The following is a 27,099-nucleotide window of genomic DNA, read 5'->3' on the forward strand; positions in this document are numbered from 1 at the left end:
TGATAGCCCGAGGAAAGGCTCACCCCCACTCCTAACGCGGTACAAAAAGCCTTCCACACCCGAGAAACAAACTGAGGCCCCCGGTCCGACACAATGTCCAAAGGAAGTCCATGTAACCGAAAAACATGATCCACGAGCACGCGAGCAGTCTCCAGGGCAGAAGGAAGTTTAGACAGAGGGACAAAATGCGCCGCCTTGGAGAACCTGTCCACAATGGTGAGGATCACCGAGTGACCAGCGGAACGCGGCAACCCGGTAACAAAGTCAACTGCAATATGCGACCAAGGTCGACCAGGGACAGGCAGGGGATGCAGCAACCCGGGAGGGGCCAGGTGACGGCTCTTATTGCGCGCACAAGTGTCACAGGCCAGCACATACTCGCGGGCATCCCTCGCCAAAGCGGGCCACCAAAAGGAGCGCCGTAGCAGGGAAACCGTACGACGCACGCCAGGATGACAAGCAAAACGAGACGCGTGCGCCCAGTGCAAGACACGCGCGCACGGCCGCCGGAACAAACAGTTTACCCTGCGGGCCCGAACCCGGGTCCGGATCCTGCCGCTGTGCCTGGGGCACCAAGCTCTCGATCTCCCATGTCACGGCCCCCACCACGCAAGACGAGGGGATGATCGGAACCACCCCCGTAGACTCAGATGCGGGGGAAAACTGACGGGACAAAGCGTCCGGCTTAACATTGCGAGAACCTGGGCGAAACGAGATCGTAAAATGGAACCGGCTAAAAAAAAAAAAAAAAAAAAAAAAAAAAAAAGCTGCCACCTGGCCTGCCTGGAGTTAAGCCGCTTCGCCCTCCGAATATAAGAGAGGTTCCTATGGTCCGTCCAAACCACAAACGGCTGTTCCGCCCCCTCCAACCAGTGACGCCACTCCTCCAAAGCCAGCTTAACCACCAGCAGCTCAGGATTACCCACGTCATAGTTCCGCTCAGCCGGAGAAAACCGCCGCGAAAAAAAAATGCGCACGGATGGAGACGGCCATCATCGGACGAGCGCTGCGACAACACCGCCCCCGCACCCACATCAGAAGCATCCACCTCCACCACAAACTGTCTGGCACCATCCGGGTGGGCGAGAACGGGCGCGGAACAAAACAACTCCTTCAACCGAGCAAACGCCTGCTCGGCCTCAGGAGACCAACAGAAAACTCGAGCCGAGGACGTAAGCCGGGTGAGCGGAAGGGTGATCTGACTGAAGTTCTTAATAAATCTGCGATAAAAATTAGCAAACCCCAAAAACCTCTGCAGGTGTTTGCGCGAGGAAGGAGTCGGCCAATCAGCAATCGCCCTGATTTTGCCAGGATCCGGCCCCACCCGCCCCTTAGCAAAGACGTAGCCCAGGAACGACACAGAATGAGCATGAAACTCACACTTCTCCGCTTTCACAAAAAGTTTGTTTTCCAGGAGGCGCTGCAAAACGCTGCGCACCTGCTGAACATGGTCCTCAAACGACCGCGAAAAAAACAAGGATGTCATCCAAATAAACGAACACACACCGATTCAAAAAGTCCCGAAGCACATCATTAATCAACGCCTGAAACACTGCCGGCGCATTCGTCAGACCAAAAGGCATTACCAAGTATTCGTAATGACCACGGTGAGTGTTAAAGGCCGACTTCCACTCATCTCCCTGGCGCATGCGCACCAGATGGTACGCATTGCGAAGGTCCAGCTTCGTAAAAATGACCGCGTCCTGTAAAGGTTCAAAAGCAGAAGAGATCAGGGGAAGAGGATATTAGTTCTTCACAGTAATGTCATTAAGACCCCGAAAATCAATGCAGGGTCGGAGAGATCCATCCTTCTTATCCACAAAGAAAAAACCCGCCGCCAACGGCGAAGACGATGGACGAATCAGGCCCGCCTCCAGTGACTCCGTAATATACCTCTCCATGGCTGCCTTCTCTGGACCAGAGAGGTTATACAGCCGGCTGGTGGGCAAAGGAGCTCCAGGTAACAGTTCAATGCCACAATCATAAGGGCGATGGGGGGGAAGCGAGAGCGCACAGCGTTTACTGAAAACCGCCCCCAGATCATGATATTGTTCGGGTACAGACGAAAGATCCACCTCCTCGGGCGCCAGCTTAGACGAGCAGACAGGCGAAGGCGGAAGAGCAGACTGTAAACAGTGAGACAAGCAGTGGCTACTCCAACTCTCAATGCGACGGGAGGACCAATTGATATGAGGATTATGACGCTCGAACCACGGATAACCTAAAACGATGGGAGACTCCGGGGAGGAAAAAACAAAAAAAACGAAGAACCTCACGATGATTACCAGAAAGAATCAACGAAACCGGTTCAGTCTCATGAGTGACGGAGGGCAGCAACTGACCGGTGAGAGCCACAACAGAGACGGGAACCCGCAAGGGTATAGTCTTAATCCCGAGGCGCCTCGTGAGACCGCCGTCAATAAAATTCTGCTCAGCGCCAGAATCCAAAAGCGCGTTAGTAGAGAAAGCGCCAGACGCGGCATTAACGACAGCAGGAAGTTGCATGCGGGGAATTTGGGAAAGAGAGGAAGTGCCACCCACCAGTACCCCCACAGTTACTGGTGGACACCGCCTTTTGACCGCAACGGGCAGGTGGACACAAAATGGCCCGACTGGCCACAATACAAACACAACCGTCCCTCAAACCGCCTCCGACGCTCCTCCAGCGTCAGCCGTGTACGACCCAACTGCATAGGCTCCTCAGCGGCAGACGCCGGAATAGCCAGATTAACTAGAGCCTCGAAACTCTCCGGTTCGTCACGAGTGGCGAGCTCATCCTTCATGCGATCGTCCAATCCAATGACGAAAGCCCCGCGCAACGCGTCCTCACCCCACCCCGTCTCCGCGGCTTTAACCCGGAAATCAATAGAAAACTCCGCCACCGACCGGCCCCCTTGGCGGAGCCCGTGCAGTTGCCGCGCGGCCTCGTCCGAGCGCAGGGGGTGGTGAAAAACCGCCTTAAAATCCTGAACAAACTGCTCATACGTGACAGTCTCCACGGGATGCAAAGCGAGATAAGCCTCGGCCCAGTCCAAAGCACGATCACGAAGGGCACCGATAACATGAGAAATCTTAACAGCATCATTGGAAAACGCTTGGGGATAACGCTGAAAAAGCAGAGAAACCTGAATCAAAAAACCCCCGCAACGGCCCAACTCTCCCGTAAAAGGCACCAGAGCCGGGGGAGCGGGGTCACGAACAGAGCCCACACTCAGTGAGGCAGACGGTACGGGCGGGGGAGCAGGAACAACAGGAGCAGTAGGAGGAACTAGCCGAGCCAAAGTCTCTTGAATGGCCGACAGGGTCTCATTAACTCGGCCTGCCCATTGCTCGGACGCCGCCAACTGCCGAGACAAACTAGACAAAGACTCCTCGTGTTTCTGGAGTAAATCGCCGGACGCGGGACCTGTGTGTTCTGCCGAATCCATCAAAAATGGTCGGAGTATTCTGTTAGGTTAGCTGGATTACACAGATGGATTACGTGGCAGAAACACACACGGACGCAGAATAGTTTGTGATGCAAGTTTTTATATACACGAGTAAGGGGGAATATTTACAAGGGAAAGGGCTATATACAGTGATAAATAAAAATGTGCCAGCAGGAAAACACCGAGGCGATGAGATGGAGCCGAAGCATACAGGTAGGTAGCAGACGCACCGGAGCTACCTGACAACAGGGAACAAAACAGGGTTTATGGCATACCGTTGATAGCCGAACGTTAAACACAAGTGGACGGAGAGAGTTGGAGAGCTTACTTGACCACCCCAAACCACAGCCGCTGCGGTGATCGCCGACTGATGGTACGTAGCACTCCGTCGCGGATCCAGAATAGCCAACACAAAATCCTAGGTAGGCGGGCAGGCGATGGAACAGGCTAAGACAAAGAAAAGTAGGCGAAACGTGGATCCTTTAAAACATACAGCTCCACAGCGTAAAATCAACAGATGCAGCCTGTGCTAACTCGTTACCACTTGTGACAGCGATAATACTCCGACACCAGACGTCCGTGACTCTGCTCCCTAAAAGCGCTCACTGATGACGTCCGATGCGTCGCAGGTGTGTTGGAATGCCATCAAGCCCCGCCTCGCCTACCTATAACCAAAAGGAAAACAAAACCCAAACAACAACAGTACACCTACCCACCACCTCCTAACATACTCGTGCAGGACCATCCTTTATTCGCTGATCTTCACAGTCCTCATCCTCACTTCAGATGCTGAGATTAAGTGATTCTTATTCATTTTAAATGCTCTGTTTCAGTCTGAACACGTCTTTGTTTCTCTGTTCACGGCTGAGTTTAAATATTTTTGCTGTTACAGTTCAAACATTGTGGAAATCAGCTGTAAAAGGTTTAAAATATCCTTTACCTTTTGCTATACACAATAATCCAAAGCAGGCAACTAATATTTTTTCATAGTAATTTACAGGTTATGCTGAAAGGCTTGACCGCGCAGCCTTCAAACCTTCCGCCTTCAAAGAAAGCCTCAACATGAAGGACAAAACAAGACGCAGTGAAATGGTCTTTGATGCTATGCTGGAGATTTTCGTTGAGTTCATACATGTGGACGATCTTTAGAGGTTTTCTGGATATGTTAGTATTACTAAAACAATACCATCCACTTACTATGCTAATCTTGAATCAATATAATTTTTTTCTATAACTTTTCTGTCATTACAGAATCTCACGAAATGTCACAGTGTAGCTGTTTCACCTCATATTTAGCTTCTTTTTTTGAACATTGTGATCCAATCATAAAGACACCCAGCCTCTAATATTTAAAAATTTGAACACTAGTTAAGATTACTTTAGTAATTTTGGTAAATGGGGTGCACAGTCAGTTCTGAAGAAGGGTTAGGGTTAGGGTTAGTTCTGAAGAAGCTTCTCGGATGAGAGGTGAAACGTCTTCAAGTAACTTAAAGAAGTCCAGACGCTTTTCTTTGCAAGCTCCTTTGACTACGATGACCTGGATGACTGAGAACCTTCACACACAGCAAAATCTCCAGTGTTAAATTAACACTGGAGAGTGTCTATATGGGCCCACACCTCTGAGTGTTAAACACTGTTGAGTGTTAAATTAACACTTTTGACAGTGTTATATGTTTAAAAGTAACCTAGTCAGTTTTGAAGATTAACAATGGCTAACACTGATCAGTGCTGATTTTCTAACACTGGAATATTTCTAACATTTTGAGTTATTTTCCAGTGTTAGAAAATCAGCACTGCTGTGCAGATGTATTAGTTATTCTTTGTTGTAGTTTTTTTTAAATCAGTAGCCTCAGGTCTTTTTACTTGTAGTTTCTGTCTTCTGTCCATGGTTTTAGCTTGTTTGTATTCTCTTGCATATTTCAGGTTTTGTTCGTCCCCATGTTTGCCCGTATCTTGTTTATTCTCCTTTACAGTGTTAGATGTTCCTTTAATTTGCTGGTCTTGCATGTGTTGTGTTCAGTTTTGCTTTTGACTCTGTTCAACTGTCTCCACTTCCCCTAATTGCCCTTCTTTGTATATAAAGCTGCTGTCTTCTCTTGTCCTTTGTCAGTGTCTGTTCTATCCTGGTATTGCTAGCCTTAGTATGTTTTCTAGGTTCTGGTTTCATTAAGTTTATTGTTTTCATTTTTATTATTTTGTACTTGTTTTAAGTTTTGTACAGCTCACAATAAATGACTTGCTTTCAGTTCCATTCAGTCTGCCTCTTCACTCCTAACATTAAACTCCTTGAAACAGCTTTTGGATAAGTTTCTTTTAAATCTTATTAAGGGTTAACGTGTGTGCTGTTTTTTAATGTTTAGCTTTCAGCTTCAGCAGCAGACACTCTAAGGTAGGGGTCTCCAACCTTTTTCCCCTCTGAGAGCTACTCATCCTTTCAAATGTTTCATTTCAACACAAACCAACCGAATAAGCTTGTTTTTCCTGAACATTTACAAAAATGTTGGTATCCACAACTTAAAAGTTGCATTAACATCACAAAAATATTTAGTTCACTTGCAAGTGCATGTTTTATGTCTGTATACACTACAAAGAAATGTATCTCGCACTACTAAATTAAAACAATGCTGTCAAAACAAAACAATGCAATTACAAATACACAGATATTATTTATTCAATTATGATTTCGTTACATGTGCTTGTTTCATTTCTCAAAAGCATTCACACTAAATATGTTTTTATCTTTGCCTTGTATCTGTAGGTTCAGGCGGTTAATTTTCTCTCTCAGTCACATCTGTCAGGAAACCAAGATCAAGCAGCAACTCAGGTAATATCAGATAATAGTGTGGTATCCTCCTTCCTCACTTCCATAAAAGCCTCGGTTTCACCGATCAATGAAAGAAAGCATTTCAGTATCTAACCCGACTTAACCGTCTAATTCTGTGTGGAGGAGGAGATCCCTATACTTGGCAGAGCGTTCCTCCAGGAACAACTTGAAGCTTTGGTGTTGCTTTGCCTTTGCTCGAATGGAGCTGATGACATTAACATTATTAACAACAGGCAGCATGACATGGTCAAATTCCATCATTTATGGGCATAGAGCCTGTTGGTAAGTGATGCAATGATAGTTTAGAAACTTAAGAAAGTCCGGGTCCAATTAAATCCTGAGTCACAGCAGGTGCTCCATCAGTTTTCACAGACACCAGGTTTTCAACAGGGATCTTTTTTTTCCTACAAAGTAGTCCTTCAGTGGTTGTAAATATCTGCTCCTCTACTTGTAGTTTTCAGTGGAAGTAAAAAAGTCACCAAACATCATCTGAATGAAAACAGCCAGCTGGGCTGTATCACTGGAGTCGACAGACTCAGCACACTGAATTTAAAATGATTTGCGCCTCTGCACGTCCAATTCCGGCAGTTTTAATGCATCTGCAGACAGTGCAGACATACTCCTTGCCAGTCACCTAATAACGTTTCAGCCATGCAGTCATAGTTTCCTTTACAATCCTGCCATCAGTGAAGGGCTTTTAGTGCTTCATTGAGTGATTTGCCACTTTCAACAAGGCCTCTGTCGCGGCATTGACCTTCTTCGTACTGCCCATCAAAACTGACTCATCAAGTTTGACAGCATTGCAACTGTTTGACACCTAATTGTCAAATAATCATTTGATAGAAAAACTATGAATTTGATTCCTCGTACATATAAGTTGGTTTGATGATTGACCAATCAAATTTGACTACACAAGTTTTGAAATGTATTTGAAAAGGAACAACATGTTGGAGGCTCCTGCTCTAAGAAGTATGCTGTCCAGATTTTCCAGAAAGTTCCTTTTATTTTAAGAATGTTTTTTTTAAGTTAGCTAAAGGTACCATGCTATCTAGTGTCACAGGGATAAGCATTTTACTAATCAAGCTAGCCTAACTAAATGAGCTAGTCTGCCTAATCCTGTGAACTGAATATGGTCACACTCTGTTAAAAATACATAAATAAACAAACAAACAAACAACAAAACGGCACCTTTCAAAAAGTCAAGAATTCAAAACAACAGACCTCAAACCTGTGGGTGAGATCACAATGGCCAGTGTAGCTAGAGATGAAGATGTAAGGTGATTGTTGCCAACAAATGCAAAAGACTGAGACGTGAAAGAAGTATTTATATAGATGCACCACCTGCATGAAGGACTTTTAAAATGCATAAGTATAGAGTTAGCCAGAAATTAGCAAAAATAATAACACTCTGACAGAAAAAGACAGTCTCTTGATTTGTGTTTTTCTCTTGCAAATGGACTTTCTTACTAAAGGTTTTATCTCAGTGTGTTTTTCCTGTGTGCTGCTCCAATGTTGCCAGTGTTAGGTATATACTGGGTGCACCAGCCTCAAAAGCACAAACTTTAACACCAGTATGCATCTAAAGACCCCTGTAATCAGAAGCAGGAAGTGAAGTCAACCACATACAATGTACTGTCACATACAGAGCACAAACAGGTTTTAACTACGTAGACAGCTGGTTACTTAAATGTCTGCCATGAAACATTACTTGTGCAGGACCATCCTTTATTTGCTGATCTTCACAGTCCTCATCCTCACTCCGGATGCTCAGAGTAAGTGATTCTTATTCATTTTAAATAGCTCCATTTCAGTCTGAACACGTCTGCTTCTCTGTTCACGGCTGAGTTTAAAAATTTTACTGTTACAGATCGAAAATTGTGGAAATCAGCTGTAAAAGGTTTAAAATATCCTTTATCTTTTGCTATACACAAAAACCCAAAGCAGGCATCTAGTAGTTTTTATAGTAATTGAAAAGGACACGTTGAAAGGCTTGACCGCGCAGCCTTCAAACCTTCCGCCTTCAAAGAAAGCCTCAACATGAAGGACAAAACAAGACACTGTAAAATGGTCTTTGATGCTATGCTGGAGATTTTAGTTGAGTTCACACATGTGGACGATCTTTAGAAGTTTTCTGGATGTTTTAATATTCATCCATCCATCTATTCGCTTCTGCTTATCCCTTTTCAGGGTTGCGGGGGCTGGAACCCTGCCGACCTGGGGCGAGAGGCAGGGTGCACCCTGGACAGGTTGCCAGACTGCCGCAGGGCTAACACAGACACAGGCAACAATTTGCATTCACATTCACACCCGCTTTTAATAAAATACATTTTTAATTACTAAAACAATACCATCCACTTACTGTACCAATCTTGAATCAATATAAAATCTGAATATTTTTTCCTCAACTTTTCTGACATAACAGAAACTCATTAAACGTCACAATGCAGCTGTTTCACCTCATATTTAGTCTCTTTTTGTACATTTTGAGCGAATCATAAAAATACCCAGCCTTTAACGTTCAGAAATTTGAACATGAAACTTGTTTTAAAAGAAAGAATTGGTTCCAACTCAGACCCCAGAGCAGCAAAGTGTCAAACCACAGATGCGCCACAGATGACTTGCTTCCCTGAATTTACTGTGTGGTGGACACAAACCTGTGAAACATTTTCTGTGCACTAGTTAAGATTGGAGTGCATAGTCATTTCTAAACTATACAGCTAAAAACAAATTAAAGGAAAACTTTGAAAATGCAACAAATCTCAATGGGGAAAACTATGGACTGGGTAGTGTGTTAGGAATAACAAGGATGCCACATTTTGTACTGGAGATGAAAATTATCGACCTACAAAGGCTGAATTCAAAGTCAGACAAAAATTATGACTTCAGGCTAGTCCATTTTGGCAAACTGTTACTGTAGCAACTCAAAATAGTGCTTAGCGGTTTGTGTGACCCCCACCCCCCACATGTTTGAATGTATGCCAGACACCATCGGGGCATGCTCCTGAGGAAGGAATGGTGTCCTGGGGATCTGCACCCAGATCTGGACCAGGCCATCACTGAGTCCCTGGACAGTCTTAGGTGCAACCTGGTGGTGTAAGATGGACTGAAACATAATGTTACACAGCTGTTCTGTTGGATTTATGTCAGGTTGGTGTGGAGGCCAGTCAGTGGTGCAAATTCTTTCATCCTCTCATGTGCAAACTCTCGCCACATAAGGCCGGGTACTGTTGTTGACTAGGAGGAACCCAGGACCCACTGCACCAGTGTAGAATCTGATAGTGGGTGCAAGAATTTAACTCCCAGATTTAGTCATCGTTCCTTCCACCACTGACCCTCCACCAAACCATCTGTGAAAAACACAGGACATCAGTGGTGGACCTGCCTATACTGATATTCTCACAGGAAAAATCTCACAGCTCTTTTTTAAACTACTGTGAATCCTCAGGGTTTATCTTATTCTTCTCAACATAAAATTATTTGGTACAAAATGAAAAGCAAATGATTTCTTAAAGGTTTTCTAGAGGACAGTAATGATACGTGCTGTCACAGAAGTTTAAACTTCCAGTTTTTCTGTCATATGATAAACGGCTCCGTGACACCTGCTGGTGGATCTTGTAGTGAGAGTGTGAGCTCAGTTTTTAAGAGCAGTGACATTAAATTAATACACATGGCTTTAGGTTTCCCTTTGTGTTAGGATGGGTTCACTCACAGTTTGCTGAACTGCTGGAGTTCATGCAAATTACTTTTCCTGTCACAGTTCTGGGTCATTTTGACCCAACATTTTCTTTTTCTTATATTTTGGTGTTTTTTTCTGTACTAGGATTTATGTTCTGATTCTTTAGTTGTGCTGTGTTCACTATCATTATTCTAGATTTAGTTCAGTCTGCATCATTGTTACTTGTTTCTTGTTTTACATTGAAAGTCCATGACTTATGTCAGTGAATTCACTTTTACGTCTCTTTGTCTCGTTTGCCCTAATTCCTCCCAGCTGTGTCTCCCTCCTGTTTCCCATTCCCTGATTACTCCCCTGGGTATATAAGCCCTGTGTTTTCCTTTACTCTTTGTCATGTCATCAATGTTGCTACCCTCTAGCTGCTGTGTGATTGGCTCCTGTTTAGGTTCTCTGTTCCAATTCAGTCCGTAGAGTTTTGGATTTTGTTTTTGTTTTGGTGAGTTTAATTGATTGAGAGTTTTTTCCAGCAAAAAAGCTGGGTTTTGAATTTAAGTCCCGTCTCCAAGAGTCCTGCATTTTCGGTCCACCACTCCTGCTGCCTGCCTGCCACACAGCCTGTCATGACATCATCAAATAAATGTCACCCAGTGACACTTTTTATTCTAGATTTTTTTTTTCCATTTTTGATGTCTGTCATACCTCATGTTTACTTCTCTTTTGATCTTATTGTTGCAAATTATACTTTTTCTTTCTTTTGTACAGTGAGTATTCATTATACTTTTAATATCTTTCTAGAAAGGTTATAGGAATGTGCACAATTTTTATTTCTGTTTATATATTTATTTGTTTTGTCCAATTAAACAGTCTTTATATAAATGTATTGTCTAAACACCTTTGATCAGTCTCTTGTGTAATATATTGTTTTATGTTCTTAATTAAATTAAAATTAACATCAAACGTTTCTTAATTTCTAATTGTTCTTCTTCATGTGTTTGGTATAATTTCTCTTCTGCAGGTGACTCTGACTGTTCTACAGAAATTAGAGTACGTCGCAACACAGTTTATAATGCATCAGCTGGACAACAACTTTGGATTAATTGCCCAGTATTTTTTTGCAATGATTCACCAACAACAGTCACCTGGTATAAAGTTGAGGAAGCTATTGTCCCCGTCAATGTCAGCGGAGACAGTCACATTAAAACAGAGCGGAAACCTTTAAAGAAATCAGTATGGAGCTTCTATTTGATCTTCCAGAACATTCTCAGACATGACTCTGGTCAGTATCAGTGTCAAGGTGGAGGGAGTATGGGTCATGCCATCACTGTCAATGTCTATGGTGAGTGTGGATTTTTCACCAATTATAATTCTCTAAGAAACCTTCACTCACACTGAACAGTGGACTTTTTCTGAATCTCATGATATTTTTGTGTTGTTCAGACCTCAGACAGCTTCTCTGTTGTTGTTTTTTTTACAGATCATGCTGAAATTACCACTATTACACAGAATAATCTCACAGGTAAGAAAGGTTTTATATAATGCCATCATGCCATCACTGTCAATGTCTACGGTGAGTGTGGATTCTTCTCTAAGAAACCTTCACTCACACTGCACAGTGGTCTTTTTCAGTCTCATGATATTTTTTGTGCTGTTCGGACCTCAGACAGCGACTCTGTTTTGTTTTTACAAATCATGGTGAAATTACTGTTACACAGAATAATGTCAGAGGTAAGAAAGGTTTTACGTTAAGTGTGTGTTGTTGTAGCTGTATTAAATCCAAACTGACTGAAAACTGTTTTTCTTTCAGTCAGCACAACTTCTGCTCCTGACAACACAGAAGGCTTGTTGCTCTATGTGTACATATCACGTACAGCAACAAGCTATCCACTCACTTTCCGATTACATGAATGACTAATGAGCTCTTGAAATTTTTGTGGTTCATTTGGAAATGCAAAATGTAAAATTAATTGTTTTTGCGATTAAAAAAACATTAAATATTCTCCATATCTGTTAGGTTTAAAATATTATAACAAATTATTCTCATTCTGTGTTTCTTCTAAAGCAATGAAAAAAACAAACAAACAACTTTTGTTTTAATCTCATCAATGCCCAAAGTTTCAAGTGGTAGATATATACTGAGTGTATCAGCCTCCAAAACACAAACTCTAACACTATTAACAAAGACGCCTGTAATCAGAAACAGGAAGTGATGAAGTCAGCCAGATACCATGCACTGTCTCTACAGAGCACATACAGGCTTTACACATGTAGGCAGCTGGTTTACTACAGTGGGGCAAAAAAGTATTTAGTCAGCCACCGATTGTGCAAGTTCCCCCACTTAAAATGATGACAGAGGTCAGTAATTTGCACCAGAGGTACACTTCAACTGTGAGAGACAGAATGTGAAAAAAATATCCATGAATCCACATGGTAGGATTTGTAAAGAATTTATTCGTAAATTAGGGTGGAAAATAAGTATTTGGTCACCTCAAACAAGGAAAATCTCTGGCTCTCACAGACCTGTAACGTCTTCTGTAAGAAGCTTTTCTGTCCCCCACTCGTTACCTGTATGAATGGCACCTGTTTGAACTCATCATCTGTATAAAAGACACCTGTCCACAGCCTCAAACAGTCAGACTCCAAACTCCGCCATGGCCAAGACCAAAGAGCTTTCGAAGGACACCAGGAAAAGTATTGTAGACCTGCACCAGACTGGGAAGAGTGAATCTACACTAGGCAAGCAGCTTGGTGTGAAAAAATCAACTGTGGGAGCAATCATCAGAAAATGGAAGACATATAAGACCACTGATAATCTCCCTCGATCTGGGGCTCCACGCAAGATCTCATCCCGTGGGGTCAAAATGATCATGAGAACGGTGAGCAAAGATCCCAGAACCACACGGGGGGACCTGGTGAATAACCTGCAGAGAGCTGGGACCAAAGTAACAAAGGTCACCATCAGTAACACACTACAACGGCAGGGAATCAAATCCCGCAGTGCCAGACGTGTTCTGCTGCTGAAGCCAGTGCATGTCCAGGCCCGTCTGAAGTTTGCCAGAGAGCACATGGATGATACAGCAGAGGATTGGGAGAATGTCATGTGGTCAGATGAAACCAAAGTAGAACTTTTTGGTATAAACTCAACTCGTCGTGTTTGGAGGAAGAAGAATACTGAGTTGCATCCCAAGAACACCATACCTACTGTGAAGCATGGGGGTGGAAACATCATGCTATGGGGCTGTTTTTCTGCCAAGGGGACAGGACGACTGATCCGTGTTAAGGACAGAATGAATGGGGCCATGTATCGTGAGATTTTGAGCCAAAATCTTGTCTTAATGTTGGTTTAAAATGGAGCACTGTAACAAAAAATAATTTCCCCCAGGGATCAATAAAGTATTCTGATTCTGATTCTGAAAACCTCCTTCCATCAGTGAGAACTTTGAAGATGAAACGAGGCTGGGTCTTCCAACATGACAATGATCCAAAACACACCGCCCGGGCAACAAAGGAGTGGCTCCGTAAGAAGCATTTGAAAGTCCTGGAGTGGCCTAGCCAGTCTCCAGACCTCAACCCCATAGAAAATCTGTGGCGGGAGTTGAAAGTCTGTGTTGCTCGGCGACAGCCCCAAAAAATCACTGCTCTCGAGAAGATCTGCATGGAGGAATGGGCCAAAATACCAGCTACTGTGTGTGCAAACCTGGTAAAGACCTATAGTAAACGTTTGACCTCTGTTATTGCCAACAAAGGTTATGTTACAAAGTATTGAGTTGTATTTTTGTTATTGACCAAATACTTATTTTCCACCCTGATTTACAAATAAATTCTTTACAAATCCTACCATGTGGATTCATGGATTTTTTTTTTCACATTCTGTCTCTCACAGTTGAAGTGTACCTCTGGTGCAAATTACTGACCTCTGTCATCATTTTAGGTGGGGGAACTTGCACAATCGGTGGCTGACTAAATACTTTTTTGCCCCACTGTAAGTGTCTGCTATGAAACATTACTCATGCAGGACCATTCTCTATTTGCTGATCTTCACAATCCTCATCCTCACTCTGGATGCTCAGAGTAAGTGATCCTTATTGTCTTTAAATGTCTCCATTGCAGTCTGAACAGGCTGTTGTTTCTCTATTCATGGCTGAGTTTAATATTTTTACTGTTACCGAACATTTAAAAACTGGTACATAGTTTGAAGTTTCCACTTTTAACACAAAAATAGAGACTCGGGGTTGTCTTGGGTTGACATGGCATCTTCTTGCTATGTCATCTTAAATTGGTCATGTGATTGGTTTACAGTTTACAGACTACTTTATTCTTCCTCAGCCAGGCAGTAGCACTTGTACAATTGTTTCGCCCCTCTAGCTCCTGGTAAGACAAAGATAGCTTCACCCATCCGTGTGTTGAAAAAAATCCAGACTGCATTTTCTGCTAGTAATGATAATGGCCTTGTAACGATAGAAATAATAATTAGTTAGATTACTTGTTACTGAAAAAAGTAATGGTGTTAGTAATGCCAATACTTTTAACACCATTATTCCCATCACTGATTGTAGCACTGTGATGTTTGGTGGATATTACCCAATATGTGTGGCTGTAACTGCAGCCATCACACCACAGATGACTTACTTACGTGAATTTACTGCTTGGCGGACACCAGTGCAGCATGCACTACAAAGACCGAATTCAAAGTCAGACAAAAATTATGACTTCAGTCCATTTTGGAAAACTGTTACTGTAGCAACTCAAAATAGTGCTCAGCAGTGTGTGTGACCCCCCACAATGGCAGAATAATCTCCACAGACTCTCATTTACATCTGTCACATGTGCTCAGGGTGAAACTGCTCTCACTGGTGAAAAACAGAGGGCGCCAGTGGTGGACCGAACTACATTGATATTCTCACAGCAAACATCTGACAGCTATTTTTTAAACTGCTTCTGGGTGAAAAGCAAAATCATCTCTTAAAGGTTTTCTTTTTACAGGAGAAAGTGTGAGCTCAGTATTTAAGAGCAGTGGAATATCTGACAGTAAAAGGGAGACATGAAATGAATACACGTGGCTTTAGGTTTCCCTTTGTGTTAGGACGGGTTCACTCACAGTTTGCTGAACTGCTGGAGTTCATGCAAATTACTTTTCCCCTGAACAGTGGACTTTTTCTGAATCTCATGATATTTTTCTGTTGTTCAGATCTCAGACAGCTTCCCTGTTTTGTTTTTACAGATCATGGTGAAATTACCACTGTTACACAGAATAATGTCAGAGGTAAGAAAGGTTTTATATAATTTGTGTTGTTGTAGCTTTATTAAATCCAAACTGACTGAAACCTGTTTTTCTTGCAGTCAGCACGACTTCTGTTCCTGACAATACAGAAACCTTGTTGCTGTACGTGTACTCTGCTGCTGGGATCACCACATTCGTCATCATAGTCATAATCATATCTGTCATATCAATGCGAGGCTGTAAAGGTGAGCTGTTCTCTCTCCTCTTCAAAATAAAACATCACCAGACGTACTGAACATGTAAACTGTCCATCCTGCAGGGAAGCCAAAGAAAGACAGTCAAGTTGAAAATCAGGTAAGATATAAAATATTTCAAGCTTATCACATTTTTCCATCAATAATGTTAACCCACAAACATTTTTGAATGTTTAAAGCAGATGGAGATCCCCTTGGTGGATCAATTCTTTTCAAAAGTCATCTTCAAGCACTTGGAAAGAGGAAAGAGGAAGACCCTCTGCTCTGCGATCTCGGAGATGTAACAAGGACACCATCATCGTAACTCAATGAGCTGACATTATCAAGATATGATGAACAGGCATATTGACCAAGGAGGGCAATATGCCTGCTCGAGGAGGAGAGCAGCTATGTTGTGTTTGCTGCTCCCAACCACAAGCTGTACAATTAGCAGGTGATGCAAAGATTTACTTGAAGTGTAAAATGCAACCTGTAAACCATAAGCAGTCATCTCCAGGGCTGAAAAATGATGTCCAAGTGCCAAAGCCTGCAATTCTTTAAATGTCCACTTGAGGCGGTCTCAAAGTTTACAGCAGAAATAAACATGGTTACAGGATGGTACAAGAAAATGGTTTTGGTCTCTGTGGCTAATTTCCCAGTTTATTTCATTAGCTTGTCAGAATCCTGGAGTTTTCGATCCAGCCTTTTCAGTTTTTCTACTTTCAATTTCTGTCATTTTTATTTTTTCTGTCTGACTTCTAGTCATATAATTAAACAATTTTTTAAAAAATCTCTATTAGTTATTTCTTGTTGATTTTGTTATATAGCCTAAGGCTTTTTTTCTTGAAGTTTCTGTCTTCTGTTCCTTATTTTAGTTTTTTTCGTCCCCATGTTTGTCCATATCTTGTTTATTCTCCATCATATTGTTAGATGTTCCTTTAATTACCTACTTCCTGTTTTATTTTGCTAGTCTTGCATGTGTTGTGTTCAGTTTTGCTTTTGACTTTGTTCAACTGTCTCATCATCCCCATCTCCCCCCATCTGTCCACTTCCCCTAATTGCCCTTCTTTGCACATAAAGTTGCTCTCTCTCCTTGTCCTTTGTCAGTGTCTGTTCTATCCTATTGTTAGCCTTAGTATGTTTTCTAGTTTTTGGTTCATTGTCCATTTTTATTATTTTGTACTTGTTTTAAGTTTTGTACAACCTGCTTTCAGTCCACAATAAATGGCTTGCATTCAAATTCAAATTCAAATTTGATTTGTCACATACACAGTCATACACAGTACGATATGCAGTGAAATGCTTAGACAACTGCTCGTGACCTAAAGAAAAAAAGAAAAGGCTATGAATAAGATAGGAAATAAATATGAAAATTAAAAAGGGTAAATTTAACTAGGAAGGAATAAAGTAAAATATGAAAATAAAAGTTAAAAATGAAATAACTGTACAACACAAATTAGAATGAAGGGTAAATTTAACTGGGAAAGAATAAGATAAAAAATATAAATTAAAGTTGACAATAAAATAACTGTACAACAAAATACACAATACACAGTATAGAAATATATAAGAATGTATGAAGGAATATAAATATATATATACACAATAACAGCAGCCGTTACATTAAGTGTGCATCTGATTCACTCCTCATATTAAACACCTTGAAACAGCTGGATAAGTTTCTTTTAAATCTTATTAAGGGTTAACATGTGTGCTGGTTTTAATGGTTAGCTTTTAGCTTTACCAACAGATACTCTAAGGCAGGGATCCCCAACCCCCCCGAGAGCTACTCATGCTTTCTAATATTTCATACCTAATTTCAACTCAAACAACCCAAAAAGCTTGTTTGTCCTGAATATTTACAAAATGATGTTGTCCACAACTTACATTTTGCATTAACACATCAAAAAAATATTTAGTTCACTTGCAAGTGTCAGGGCTGACTGAATGGACTCCTACGAAGACTTGGAATCAAAGCAGAAAACAGTCTTTATCTACACAAAGCACCATGTGAACTATATACAACGTGAGGGGACAGACAGGGCTCCAGGGATCCCCAGCAGATGGAGGGAAGAAACACACTCTCCACACTTGCTCTTTGATCCTCACTCCATTCACTCCACACGCTCCACTTCCTCGCTCAGTCGCTCCATTTCCGCACTCCGAATCTCCTCACGCAAACTGGCTTCACTCCAAAGACACAAGCGCAGTCATTCAGGAAACACAGGAGCAGGTCCAGGGAAATGAGAGAATTACCGCTAAGAACACCAGGGAACTCACTAAGCTGGGTGTCACTAACCAGGGGCGAATCTAAAGAAATTTTCTTAGGGTGGCATGAGAATGGCATGGAAATCAAATGGGGTGGCAAAATCAAAGCCTTTTTAAAAACACATATGCAGGTGTTACATATGGTTAAAATGACTAAAATCCAGTAAATATACACGTTTCATATAAATATAGTCTATAACTTAATTATTTCTGTAGCCCACATAATTAAACACTTTAGTTAAATAACACATTTGAATGCTGATTTAATCTACTGTATAGCCTGTATAATAAATAAATATGTAGCCCAGTAACTATAAAATCCAGAAAGCTACAAACCACGGGGTGGTTCATTTACAAACACAAGTCTAATTTAAGTTGAACTGTTTTTTGTTAGAAAAAAATCTAATTGTTACATGCTTAAATTTACACTGTCGTGAACAAAAGGTTAAACCTAGTTTTTCATGATTTGTTGGGTTACCCCTCTGAGGTCCAAAATATAATTGGCCTTTTTTGACTACTTTTAACCTAGTGCTAGTAGCCCTGTTGCTAATGAGAGTCAGTAACGGTCCAGTGATGAGACCGTAGACTGCCAGGTAATGAGCCTCAGGTGTGTGATTACAGCCAGGTGCGTAGGCCAATGGCGGGAGCCTGAGATGAGCTCTGCCCAGGCAGTCAGGAGACAGAGGAATAGGGAGGAAGAGTGAGAGCAGGAACAAAATCAAAACAAAAAAACATGTAGCCTCACTGAGTCAGCTGGGTAGACACAGGGACACTGCACCAAGTGCATGTTGTATGTCTGTATACACTGCAAAGACATGTATCTCACACTAAATTAAAACAGTGCAGATACAAAGATATTACTTATTCATTCATATCCCTGTTTCACTTCTCAAGAGTTTTTTTTTTTAATCTCTGCCTTGTAACTGTAGGTTACAACTGTCAGGGAAGCAAGATCAAGAAGCAACCCTTCATCAGATTATAGTGTGGTATCCTCCTCCCTCATTTTCCAGATGAATGAAAGAAAGCACTTTGGTATCTTACCTCGACTTAACCATCTGACTTCAGTATAGAGGAGGACATCCCCATACTCGGCAGAGCGTTCCTCCAGTAACAACCTGAAGCTTCGGTGTTGCTTTGCCTTTGCCCGAATGGAGCTGATGACATTAACATTATTAACAACAGGCAGCACGACATGGTCAAATTCCATAACTTTTGGGCATACCCATATGGAAAAGAAATAGTAAAAACTTATATGTGATTACTCATTAAAGTGGCCACTTTCATGAGTAAATCATATAAGGCTTACATGATTTACTCATGAAAGTAAAGTACTTTCATGAGTAAATCACTCATGAAAGTACTTTACTTTCATATATTGTTTTAGTAAGTATCCAAAACATACAAGTTTCATTATATAATTTTTCAAGGGATTTTATATCTGTTTTCATACTTATATGCTTTTCATACAAGTTTCACCCAAGACAGATACAAACTTTATAAGATTTATATATATCTTTTCCATATGGGTATAGCCTGTTGGTAAGTGATGCAATGACAGTTTAGAAACTAAACTCCTGAGTAACAACCTGCCACAGCAGTTGTCACAGACACAAGCTTTTCAACAGGCATTTTTTCTTTGTTTTGCAAAGTAGTCTTTCAGTAATTGTAAATATCTGCTGCTCTGCCTGTAGTTTTCAGTTGAAGTAAAAAAGTCACCAAACACCATCTGATTGACAACAGCCAGCTGACTCCGCACACTGAATTAAAAATGATTTGCACCTATGCATGTCCAATTCCAGCTGTTATAATGCATCTGCAGACATTGCAGACATTCTCCTTGCCACAATATTTGCACCAAGTACACTGGCAATAGCAGACAAAATTTCTTTAGTACTTTTACGGTCACTGGATAACGGCTACGTCTAATGCGTTTTCCTTTGAAAACGCTTTGTTTTCTCTCTTCGGTTTGGCCTCCCGTCCACACTGCGATGGCGTTTTCCCCAAGGAAAAACACAGCGTTTTGAAAATGCTTTCAAAAACACATAGATTTCAAAACGGAGCTGTCCCGTCGCAGTGTGGACAATCAAAAAGGCAGACTTTCTAAAATGTTGACACATTTTAGTCATGTGATGCAGTCATGTGACCAATTAAACACAGAGGGCATTGTACAGCAGTTGTTTTGATTGCTCTCAATTCTGACAGCCCTACAAAAAGATTAATATCAGTTTGTACATGCTCCAGATAGCTTTTCTTCAAATTCTTTAATTCTCACTCGCTTTTGCTCATGTGTAGGACTTGAACGTAAGCGTTTTGGGCCCTTTCAATGTGGACGCACAACTCTGTGAAAACGACTGAATGTGGACGCGGAGCATTTTCAGATGAAAACGCCGTTTTCAAATCTATCCAGGCTAGTGTGGACATAGCTAACATTTCATAGCCTCTTTTACAATCCTGCCATTTGTTAAAATATGTTCATTTAGTCATGAGCTGCTGTAACATGAAACAAGTGGCTGAATTGGCACCTCAACATACACTCAAGTTCTTTAAAAACTTGCTAATGAACTACTAATTTTATTCAGGTGTGTGGCAGCAGGGACCCATGGAAAAGTTTCAGGACACCGGCCCCCGAGGACCTGACTTTGACACCTGTGCTCTACGCCCTAGTTCAGTTGACAGATGTATTTACATAGATGCGCCACCTGCATGAAGGACTTCTAAAATGCATTAATAAATAGGTTTTGCAGGAGGTTAAAAAATATTATCCACGCTAATAGAAGACATTCTGTTGAATTGTTGATTTGCTAAAATGCTTGTGTGTTTTTTCTTTTGCAAATTGTTGTTATTTCCAAAATTTTGTATCGGCCTTATTCCTGTGTGCTGCAGAGCTCCAGTGTTGCTACAAAATGATGTTAAACAGCTGCACAATTGTTCTGTTGGCATGTTAGTTCATTACCAAGAATGTGGGTGCTGTTATTTTCAGCCAATGCTATGCACACAATCATCCTGCCATTAATGCTCACTGGTTTATCAAATGTTTATTAACCTGCTACTAAAATTAGTCTCAGTGGTGTCAGTGCACATCCATGACATCCGTACTGTTGTGAAACCACACCTCTGATAACAGTTATCGTTTAATGTCTTACACACTGTCTGTACCATATCAGCTATCCACTCACTTTCCAACTACATTAATGTAGTTGCAAAGGTCAAGGCCAGAGATCACCTGGCCTGGAAATGCATTGTTGACCAAGATGGAAACCCTACGGTACACACAGCAATGTATTGGCTTTGTGGACAACCTCTCCTGTCAACCGCCGGCTAGGGACAAAAGAAAGAAGAAAGAACTACATTGTTGACTGATGAGCTCCTGTAGTTTTAGTGATTCATTTGGAAGTTTAGGATGTAATATTAGTCATTTTGTGCAATTAAATAATACTGATTTTTCTAGATCATGATAATGAATTATTCTCATACTGTGTTCGTGTAAAGCACTAAAGTAAAAAAAAAAAAACCTGAAAAATACACCAAGGTGTGTTGGTGCTGTGGTAGGTACATACTGGGTGTAACACTATTATGCATCCGAAGACCCCTGTAATCAGAAACAGGAAGTGAAGTCAACCATATATCATGCACTGTCACATACAGAGCACATACAGGTTTTACACAAGTACACAGCTGGTTCCTTAAATGTCTGCCATGAAACATTACTTGTGCTGGACCATCCTCTATTTGCTGATCTTCCCAGTCCTCATTATCACTCCGGATGCTCAGAGTAAGTGATTCTTACTAACTTTAAATGGCTCTATTTCAGTCTGAACCCTACTGAGTTTAATATTTGCACTGTTACAGGTGCAAAATGCAGAAAACAGCTACAAAATTGTAAATATCCTTTACTGTTTACCTTAAATGTTAATTCAGTGCACGCGTCTAGTATTTTTTTTATAGTATTCTTAAGGTGCACCAAAAGGCTTGACCGTGCAGCGCTCACACCCTCTGTCTACCAAAAGCCTCAACACGAAGGACAAAACGCTGTGAAATGGTCTTTGATGCTATGATGTAGATTTTAGCTCAACATGTGAATGATTTTTAGACTTTTTCCAGATATGTTAATAGTAGCAACAACAATACCACAATACTGTGCCAATCTTGAATCAATATAAATCTGAATTTAAAAAAAAAAAACTTTTTTGAAAATGATGATGATTCTTTTAACAAATCTGTACTGAAGGACTGGACTCATTAAAGGAAACTTATATTTAACCACTTTGTGAACATTTAGTTCCAAATCCTAAAAACAGTCAGACTCTAATATTCCAAAGTTTAAAAGGCTTAAATCTGTTTGTTTCTTTTTTTTTTTTTTAAAGAATTTGTTTCAGTCAATTCAGAGCAGCAACGTGCTCAAACCACAAATACACCACAGACTGACTTTCTAACCTGATTGTACTGTTTAGTGACACAGGTGCAGCATGGAAACCTATAAAGCTTTTTCTGTGATCTAATTCAGATAGATTTAGAAAAACTTAATTTAGGTAAATATATGCTCAGTCTTTCCTAATCTATATTTTGTTGTTCTTGTTTCTGCAGGTGATGACTCTGACTGTTCTACAGAAATTAGAGTACGTCACAACACAGTTCATAATGCCTCACTTGGACATCAACTTAGGATTAATTGCACAGTTATTTTTTGCAGTGATTCACTACCAACAGTAACCTGGTATAAACTTGAGAAAACAGATGTCCCCGTCAATGTCAGCAGTGACAATCACATTAAAACAGAGTGGAAACCTTTAAACAAGTCAGCAAGGATCTTCTATTTGATCTTCCAAAACATTCTCAGAAGTGACTCTGGTCAGTATCAGTGTCATGGTGGAGGGAGTATGAGTCATGCAATCACTGTCAATGTCCACGGTGAGTGATCCTTTATACATATCAAGACTAAATGATGACTACATGATTTTATTTTTTCCTGCTACAGAATAATTCATTCAACATCCCTCATTAATTCTCAGATAATCTGATTTATGATATGATTTCTGAAAAACAAACAGCTCAAATCTTTTTCAGATAATGTGAAGCTCACCACAGCTTTGTGGACAACTTTGGCACCAGGGCCCTATTTCAGGAAGCCGGTTTAGAAAACTCAGAGTGAAAAACGATACTCAGGGTTGAGTAACCCCGAACTGTCCAACTCGGAATATTCGGTTTCAGAAAGGCTGATAACAATTAGTTCAATCAACGCGGAGTTGCTTTAACCCCAAATTAAGCGCACGCACGAGGATACATAAAGCCCTGATTAGTGGAGCACAGATTAAGCGAGTCACCATGGAGACGGAGGGAAAGAAGGCGCGGTCAATGTATTTTACAGCGCTTGAGGCCGAAATTCTGATGGCAGTATATAGAAAAAAAAGTAACACAGCCTCAGCTGCAAAAGAAAGGGAGCATGCATGGCAAAACATAGCCGACAGAGTCAATGCGTGAGTGTTAATTTAAACATTGATCTAGGGATTTCCACCCATTTAACACGTTATTTTATTATATTTTATTTTTTATTTCATACATTTTATTTTGTGATGTGATGTGAGCGCAGGTGCAACCCAACAGGCCACAAACGTTCCTGGCAGCAAGTAAAAATTAAATATAAAAATATAGTCCAAACAGGTATGGTGTAATTGTATTATGAGCCATAGTGCTTGGTCTGTTTGTCCGATGTAAATCAATTGCAGTTAGAGGCTACATTAATTTCCCCTCTGTAAGCACTTATTGAAATTATCTGAGCATTACAAGTACATATTTGCTTACTCTGTATGCTCAAATGTGACCCATTATGGCCACTAGAAAAAAAGCGGAGGCCCGAAAAACAGGTGGGGGTCCTCCACCACCACCACTCACAGAGCCTGGCCACTTGGCTTCCACATTTGTGATAATGTTGGCAGCATCACATATGATCTTCACAGTGCAGAGAACATAAATTAGCATCCATTACTAATAATGAAATAATTTGTTAGTTTGAAATGCTACAGGGAACTATGTACCTGTACATTAATGCTGTGGAAAGACTTCCTGTTCACATAGTCTCCTTCATTTACTGAAGGAGCAATGATTGGAATGTGAGTGCCATCTATACAGCCAATCACGCCTGGGAACCGTGAAAATAAATGTAAAATTTAAGTAGTAGTTCAAGTATCACCACATCATGAATTAAGTTTTGTTCATCCTGCTACCTGCAATTTTGTGGAATCCCTCTTTGATAAATCTTGTGGGTCTATGACCGGGGAACACCACAAACGAGTACAGGAGACGTTTCAGTGCAACTGTAACATTCCTGACTGCCCGACAGACGGTAGCCTTGGAAACGTGCTCAGCGTCACCAATATTATACAGAAAGCTCCAGTTTGCAAAAAAACGAAGTGCAATACAAATAATATGTACAGAACTGAGAGGATGTCCACGATGTGTCACATGAGCAATATTAGGCCTGAGGATGTTATTCAAATAAATTGTAGATTGTGCTGAAAAACGGTAACGTTCACACAGGAAATCATCAGGAAATGATAAAATGTCCAAACGCGCTCTGATCACTCTCTCCCGGCGGAGAGCTCTGCGGAGAATTTGGGCTTCAACATCTACTGGCTCTTCAAGGAAGGGACACGCCATGTCTGACACTTCCTACAGTCAGGTTTCCGACAAAGAGGCGGAGAAGGTCAGGGTTAGTTGAAGTAAACCTGCTAGGGGGCAGGTTAGCTTCACGGAGTGTGTCGTCATAACTCACTCAGAATTAATCTAAACTCGCTTTGTGAAACCGAAAACCCAGAGTTTTCGTTAACTCAAGGTATACTTACTCAGAGTTTGCACTAAACCGGCTTCCTGAAATAGGGCCCAGGTAAGAGACTTCCGTTTACCATTTTGTTTGCCTTGTTTTGCGAACATTATGTTTCCCACACTAATTTTTATATCACTGCTTCTTTGATGCTACATCAATTGTCCTCTGATTTCTTGCAGTGAATACAACTTCTGCTGACACTTTCTGGCCAGTCATATACCGTGTTGTTGGGAGTGTGGTATTTGTCACCGTAGTAATATTAATATGTGTTACATCGAAGCAAGGTTGCAAAGGTGAGATGTTTGGGTTTGTACATAGAGGAACTGGTTGTGTTGCTGAAAGGATAAAGTTTAAACCGAAAAATAGTAAAAAAAAACCCAAAACAAACCCCCCCCCCAATTAATTAATTAATTAAAATTGCACATAAAGTTAATACTTATGTCATGCTATGCACATTCACTATCATGATCCTGAGAAGATGAACTGACTTCCTTTCATCTGTGTTATCCAGGAAAACCGAGGAAGACAACAAAACCAAGTCAGGAGCTCTACACTCATATCTATGACAACGATGTATGATGACGATCCTCATGTCTGAAATGCTCTAAAATCAGTCTGTAAAGCTCAATTTATTATAATCAGCATATTTTACTGATGTGTGAGCTAAGCCTTGCTACAATTTCTTATTTAAATCTACTGGCGTCTCACTGGTGTGTGTTACCGTGTACCCAGTTTAGCATTTTTTGAATTCCTGTAAATCAAATCAAACTGTAGAAGTGAAATTTCCTACTTGAGAAACCACTATTGTTTAGTCTGCAAAGACTGCGGGTGCATGTGTGTGTGCGTAAGTGTGCATGTGTGTACGTGCGTGTGTGTGGTGTATGACACATTGGAAAGGTAATAGTTTTGCTTCCTGTACAGGTAACAGTTTTGCACACATCCTGTGCAAACAGGACCTTTGACTGTATTTATGATTGAATTAGTGTGTTTGCATCGCTGCTCTCTGTCGTTGATGATTAAAGAAGCTTTTCTTCTTTGTTATTTGAGTGTCTTTGCATTTGGGAGCAGGAAGTAGAATTGAACCACACACCACATGAGCATATGTGAAGACAACGGCTCCAATGGTTTTACAGAAAAAGAAAAGGAAGATGTAACTCATAAAGTTAGCCTTCCACTCATTATCCCACAGCTGTTATTGCACTAAGAAAACTAAATTTTACTTCAAAAGTTACTTGTTAAATAACAACATAACAAAATACTTTGATGTGTCTAAAATAAACCACACTACAACACGTTGCACAATGGCTGCAATGCATTAGCTCATAGTTTGGAAAGTTTCCATTATAACCAGATGGTGATATTGTCGCAGCATCGCTCTATTGTGACAAACTAACCAAACCGCAATGAGACACTTGTGCAACATTGCAGCAATGTAATAAAACAGTAATACGATGTATTTTACAGATTGCACCCATAATTTTCTATCACAGTTGGGGTAATGGTGTAATAATAACTGTGAAACATTTTAAAAAGTTGATGAAATATATTTAGAACATTCTTTTGTAACAATACAGCAATGCTCAGGTCCAGTGTTTTTGAGCATAGAATATCAAGCATCAGAATAAGGAATGTTACTACCATGTTGCACCAACCCAGTGGTTCCCAAACTTTTTTTGCTAGGCCCCCCTTTGTTTTACAAGAAAAATGTTCGCCCCCCCCCCCCCGCACGGGCACAAACACATCCTCCAACCACACACACCCCTATTTTGCTCCATTGCGGTTTATTTCACACCTCAAACATTTAGTAAACAATTAAGCAAATACAAGTAATCTGCAATAAATTACAGGTAGTAATAAAATAAAATACTAACTCTTTTACGCTACGTCCGCACCTACACGGGTATTTTTGAAAACGCAGCTGTTTCATCCACATGTAAACAGCGTTTTGAATCAACGAAAATTGATATTTTTTAAAAACTGTTTACATGAGATGAATTGCAGAATGGCAGATAGAGACAAAATACTGTTAATCTGACTATCTTCAAGTTTTACACGCTTACATACACACACGCAGTTACTGTCCCTCCATTTAGAAAGACAGAGGTGTCACGGTGTAATTATTTTACGTGTAGTTATTTTTTCCCCGTGTAATAATATTCAACATTGCTGTCAATACATTTTTCCAAGAATGCCTCTCTGTGCAAAATGGGTTTAAAAACATAAACAGCTGTAGGATACTGTTTGTCCATGATTTGAACCGGGGGACAAATTTGCATCCCACTGTAACTTTACTGTATAAAGAGCTAACATCTCAAAAATGTCAGGAGTAGTTAGTCATTATGAGAAGTGTTTGTGAACTAAAAATCAAGAATGTGGGATACTGTTTGCCCGTGATTTGAAGAGCCCAGCGCGTGCTCCCGATGCAGGGAAAACCAATTATGCAGGGGAGACCTACCTTGGCACTTGTGCAGGTGAAATCAAAGGGAAGATATGCTTCTTCCCTAGGTCTGCACTAGTGATGGGATTTCCAGCTCTTTTTAGAGATCCGGCTCGGCTCACTAAAAAGAGCCGGTTCTTTCGGCTCCGAACCGGATCTTCAGGCTGTTTTGTTGCTTTAATTAATTTATCATTAACA

General features: G+C 41.0%; 1 protein-coding gene and 2 long non-coding RNA genes across 3 annotated transcripts; 2 read left to right on the plus strand and 1 right to left on the minus strand.

The window, feature by feature from the left end:
- Nucleotides 1-2,754: 2,754 nt before the first annotated feature.
- Nucleotides 2,755-4,808, minus strand: LOC146681367 (uncharacterized). The gene is made up of 3 exons (XR_014918079.1): nt 3,970-4,808; nt 3,757-3,875; nt 2,755-3,667 (listed from the first exon to the last, which is right to left on the minus strand). It is a non-coding gene; the product is annotated as an uncharacterized LOC146681367 (long non-coding RNA).
- A 6,358-nt stretch (nt 4,809-11,166) lies between these two features.
- Nucleotides 11,167-16,610, plus strand: LOC146681368 (uncharacterized). Its single transcript, XM_085448607.1, has 6 exons — nt 11,167-11,261; nt 11,400-11,441; nt 15,144-15,185; nt 15,263-15,388; nt 15,463-15,497; nt 15,580-16,610. Exons 1-6 carry the CDS (start codon nt 11,231-11,233, stop codon nt 15,679-15,681), a joined length of 378 nt encoding a protein of 125 aa, XP_085304733.1. The 5' UTR covers nt 11,167-11,230; the 3' UTR covers nt 15,682-16,610.
- Nucleotides 16,611-22,234: 5,624 nt separating this feature from the next.
- LOC146681369 (uncharacterized) lies at nt 22,235-25,505 on the plus strand. Its single transcript, XR_014918259.1, has 3 exons — nt 22,235-22,552; nt 24,644-24,757; nt 24,976-25,505. It is a non-coding gene; the product is annotated as an uncharacterized LOC146681369 (long non-coding RNA).
- The last annotated feature ends 1,594 nt before the right edge of the window (nt 25,506-27,099 follow it).

This window comes from Copadichromis virginalis, linkage group LG23 (assembly GCF_057382275.1).
Source record: "Copadichromis virginalis isolate Kocher_CV1m ecotype Utaka linkage group LG23, C_Virginalis_male_GT1.1, whole genome shotgun sequence".
Taxonomy (NCBI): domain Eukaryota; kingdom Metazoa; phylum Chordata; class Actinopteri; order Cichliformes; family Cichlidae; genus Copadichromis; species Copadichromis virginalis.

Excerpts from the sequence above, each read along its gene's own strand:
- LOC146681368 (XM_085448607.1), top strand. The coding sequence starts at position 11,231 with ATGGGTCATGCCATCACTGTCAATGTCTATG. Across the intron at positions 11,442-15,143 it reads TACACAGAATAATCTCACAG|ATCATGGTGAAATTACCACT; the intron begins GTAAGAAAGGTT and ends TTGTTTTTACAG. Across the intron at positions 15,389-15,462 it reads ATCAATGCGAGGCTGTAAAG|GGAAGCCAAAGAAAGACAGT; the intron begins GTGAGCTGTTCT and ends TCCATCCTGCAG.